Source organism: Oryx dammah, unplaced genomic scaffold (genome assembly GCF_014754425.2).
Source record: "Oryx dammah isolate SB20612 unplaced genomic scaffold, SCBI_Odam_1.1 HiC_scaffold_22, whole genome shotgun sequence".
NCBI lineage: Eukaryota > Metazoa > Chordata > Mammalia > Artiodactyla > Bovidae > Oryx > Oryx dammah.
Window position 1 is genome coordinate 47,964,107 of NW_024070206.1, and position 3,881 is coordinate 47,967,987.

The 3,881-nt window shown below is 38.8% G+C and overlaps 1 protein-coding gene across 1 annotated transcript; it reads right to left on the bottom strand.

Moving 5' to 3' along the window:
* Positions 1 to 702: 702 nt before the first annotated feature.
* Positions 703 to 3,388, bottom strand: LOC120880910 (pyrin domain-containing protein 3-like). The gene is made up of 2 exons (XM_040264328.1): positions 2,760 to 3,388; positions 703 to 1,089 (listed from the first exon to the last, which is right to left on the bottom strand). Exons 1-2 carry the CDS (start codon positions 3,144 to 3,146, stop codon positions 1,054 to 1,056), a joined length of 423 nt encoding a protein of 140 aa, XP_040120262.1. The 5' UTR covers positions 3,147 to 3,388; the 3' UTR covers positions 703 to 1,053.
* Positions 3,389 to 3,881: the final 493 nt, after the last annotated feature.

Consider the following 3,881-nt stretch of genomic DNA (forward strand, 5'->3'; position numbering starts at 1 on the left):
GTTTTTCCTGTGGTCATGTATGGATGTGAGAGTTGGACTGTGAAGAAAGCTGAGCACCGAAGAAGTGATGCTTTTGAACTGTGGTGTTGGAGAAGAGTCTTGAGGGTCCCTTGGACTGAAAGGAGATCCAACCAGTCCATTCTGAAAGAGATCAGCCCTGGGATTTCTTTGGAAGGAATGATGCTAAAGCTGAAGCTCCAGTACTTTGGCCACCTCATGCGAAGATTTGACTCATTGGAAAAGACTCTGATGCTGGGAGAGATTGGGGGCAGGAGGCGAAGGGGACGACAGAGGATGAGATGGCTGGATGGCATCACTGACTCGATGGACATGAGTCTGAGTGAACTCTGGGAGATGGTGATGGACAGGCGGCCTGGCGTGCTGTGATTCATGGGGTCACAAAGAGTCGGACACGACTGAGTGACTGAACTGAACTGAACTATATTAACAATTGTTTTTATTGTACAACCTTAGCACATTAAGAGCAAAAACACAGCAAGGAAACATTGATCCAGTAACAACTTTATAAAATAATATTTTTTATGTTCTTTATAGGGCTTCCTCACCCCCCGAAGGGCTCTGTGCCTATTAGGGCCTTTTGTGTTTTCATGTTCTTTATGCTTTTTATGATTAAGGTGTTGTGAACAATCATGTGCATTAGTACCAAGGACATAAACACATTTGTCAAGCAAAGTAAAACACTAGCAAAAAGAGGTTTAGATTGAAATACTCTTCTCTTCCTGGATAATCTTATAGGATGCCACTGTCCAGGGGATATATTGATTAAAGTTTGAAGTTGATTCTGTTTGGAAAGAGATTGGGGAAGGCCTTCTGCCTGTGTCACAGAAATTAGGGAGCAATCTAGTATAGCAAGCATCAGAAAGATAGATATCATCTTTAAGGTGAGTGCCGGGTCAGCTTTTCAAAATCCCTGGAGTCCTGATCTGCCTTGCTTGTCAGGTCTTCTCCTCATGACCTTGTCATGGGTGGGAACTCGTGTGCTGGCTCCCGGCATCTCCCCCTTTTTTTATTTTTTAAGACAACCATTGGATCTCAGTCGCGAGCTTCTGAGTGCTCTGTTGGAGAGTTCTGACAATACAAGAAAAGATTATAATGAGAAGGAGGACTAATACTGCTACAGCAACATAAGTGAAGATAGCTGATAGGATATTTTTTCCAGTAATAAAGTTAGAGAAGGTACAAAAAAAAATCATTAGCAGCCCTTGCAATAGTAAACTCTAGACAGGAATGTTTTAGGGTTCTTATCTGGTCATTATGCTTTCCTAGATCAAAACTAATGCTGGAGCTATTTCATACACCTGAAATATGATTTTTAATCCTTTTCCAATTATAATCTGTATCATTTACTTTTAGGGGTGTTACACAGATCCACCAATAGTCTGCATGACAGGATAATGTTAGCTTTAGTTTTAAAGCCTGTAATTCAATTCCAATATGCATGGCTGCTTTTTCTAGGGCATCTACCTTTATTTCTAATATCCTATCTTTAATCTCTTGCATAGGTAGGACTAAAGAAACATTTTTGGACATAGTATTGACATATTGAGCAGTATGTACCTGTTGAGTCAATGATATTGCTGCCACAGTAACAGAAGTAATTGCTGTTATTAAAGCTGAAATCCCTAACATAAGTAGCCCTACAAACCATCAGGATTGCATTAAATCTTGTAGTTGTTGTAGAACAGCTAGACCATAATTGTCAAACCAATAGGTACTTGCTGTGACGGGCACCATAAGGTAAGGTGGGCATCGCAAAACCACAAAGGAACAAATATTATATTGAGGGGTTAGGCAGGATGAAAGCATGCATTGTTTACAGTAGACTATATTTGGTCCTCCTGAGTAGTTCATCTGTATATGAAGCCTTTTGGAGTCATTAGTGAATATAAAAACGTAAGGGGAGGGTAAGCAGGCAAGTACAGAATAGGTAGAGTCATTTTCTGGCCGGGATAGGGTGACAAGAGAGGTGGCAGCAAGGGCTTTCCAAATTTCTGGCTGCCAAAAGGTCTTGCCCTTAGCTGTATAGGACAACATGGGTGGAACAAATTGATTATGATGCCATCTCTTGGCCGCCAATGGCCATGGGACGGAATGATCATTTTAATTACTAAATTTAGTGGTATAGCCATGGACAGATTTTGGATCTTGACTTGGGTTTGGATTGCTCCAGTCTTGTACCGAATACTTTCCACCTCCTGGTATTCTATAGTCTATTCTTGAATTGTAAGTACAAGATTTCTATACCGGGTATCCTAGGTGGTTGTCAATAGTTTTCCATATGATGTCTGAAGGAGCAACATCAACACAATTTGGATATTTTGGTGGTGCGTTAAGGAACAAGGATTCACAGGGGTCAAGGACCCCGGGTCATACGAGCTTGTAATACCCAAACTGACCGATCCACTTTTTTCATATGTAAATTCTGATGCTTGGGAATCTGTCAGAATTGCCTTTTTGGAGGCTCTAATACATCCCTCTTTAGTGGGAGTAATGAAGTTTTTTGTATGGCTAATGGGGAAGTTAAAGCAAACAGGAAGATCATCTGTTAATCCCCTAAAGGCATAATTAAAATTAATAGGATAACGATCTTTATCATAGAAAGTGTAGGATCTTTCCAAGAGATGAGGCTGGTTTGTGTGGACCCATATAGCGTTACTGTTCCAAGTAACTACTTGGAAGGTCAGGGGATCAGAGAAATACGCCCAGTAATTTTCTGGAGTGATTGAGAAGGCGCTTACCTGGCAGGAAAGTAAAGCAAGCATAGCAATAAAAACCCTTTCAGGAGAGGCTGAAGATCCCTGTAGAGAAGCTATTCCCTGAGCTTGGTGGCAGAGTGACTTAATTTGCCCCCACGTGGGTAGGGAGGCTTGTTGAGTTGCCCGCGCAGGACGTCCTGGTGGTTTCCTGCGGCGTAAAGGAATAGGGGGATCATGGTCTTTTATGTAAAGCCGTGACATCTGCTTAATGGGTGGTTCTACCATTTGTTCTTCCGGGATCTCTGCTGCCGGTTGTCTTAGAGTCTGCTGGACTTTCCAGGTGGACGGTGGAGGCAGGGAAAGAGGAGTGCCCTTCCTCTTTTGTGGTTGAAGCAATGGGGGAACTGGATGTCTGGGGGACTGTGACATGGTGAGTCAGTCTGTCGAGGATCCAAATTGGTGATTTAGCACCCTGGGGAAAAATACAAGCATATCCTCGGCCGCTGGTTAACAATGGGTCAGGACCCTTCCATTGTCCTGAAAGATCTTTCCATTTAACCAAGGGTTTTGTACTTTGTTGTTCTGGACTCCAATGTCGAGTATTGTAGTAACCCCAGATGAATCAGTGTTTAGATTGTTCATTACAAAAAGAGCATGTTGTAGAATCTGGTGAGGGGAACTATATCTAAATATAGTTTAGATATAGTAAAATTTTTGTAAAATATAAATTCTCTCTCTATATATAATAAATCTATATATTTATTAATCTATTTATTATATATAAATGACCATGTTTATATAAATATAAATCATACCATATGTTTTCCATTACCATTATATATATAATCATTATATTATATATACATATATATGCAATTATATAATATACATACACACATATATATACATATGTATACATATAAAACATATAAACTATACACATATTATATATATAATTATAATTACACACATAATCATATATACAATTACCATTGGATACCATGGATTTAAATATAAATTTATATTTATATTATATTTATATATTATGACATATGATATATATATCAATTATACAATATATATTATATAATTATATAACACAATATACAATATAATACAATATTACAAGAAAGTAAACTATAAATTTTACTATATATTTCTGTA

Excerpts from the sequence above, each read along its gene's own strand:
- LOC120880910 (XM_040264328.1), bottom strand. The coding sequence starts at position 3,146 with ATGTCACAGTCCCCCAGACATCCAGTTCCCCCATTGCTTCAACCACAA. Across the intron at positions 1,090-2,759 it reads TTGCTTTACTTTCCTGCCAG|AACTCTCCAACAGAGCACTC; the intron begins GTAAGCGCCTTC and ends TTGTATTGTCAG.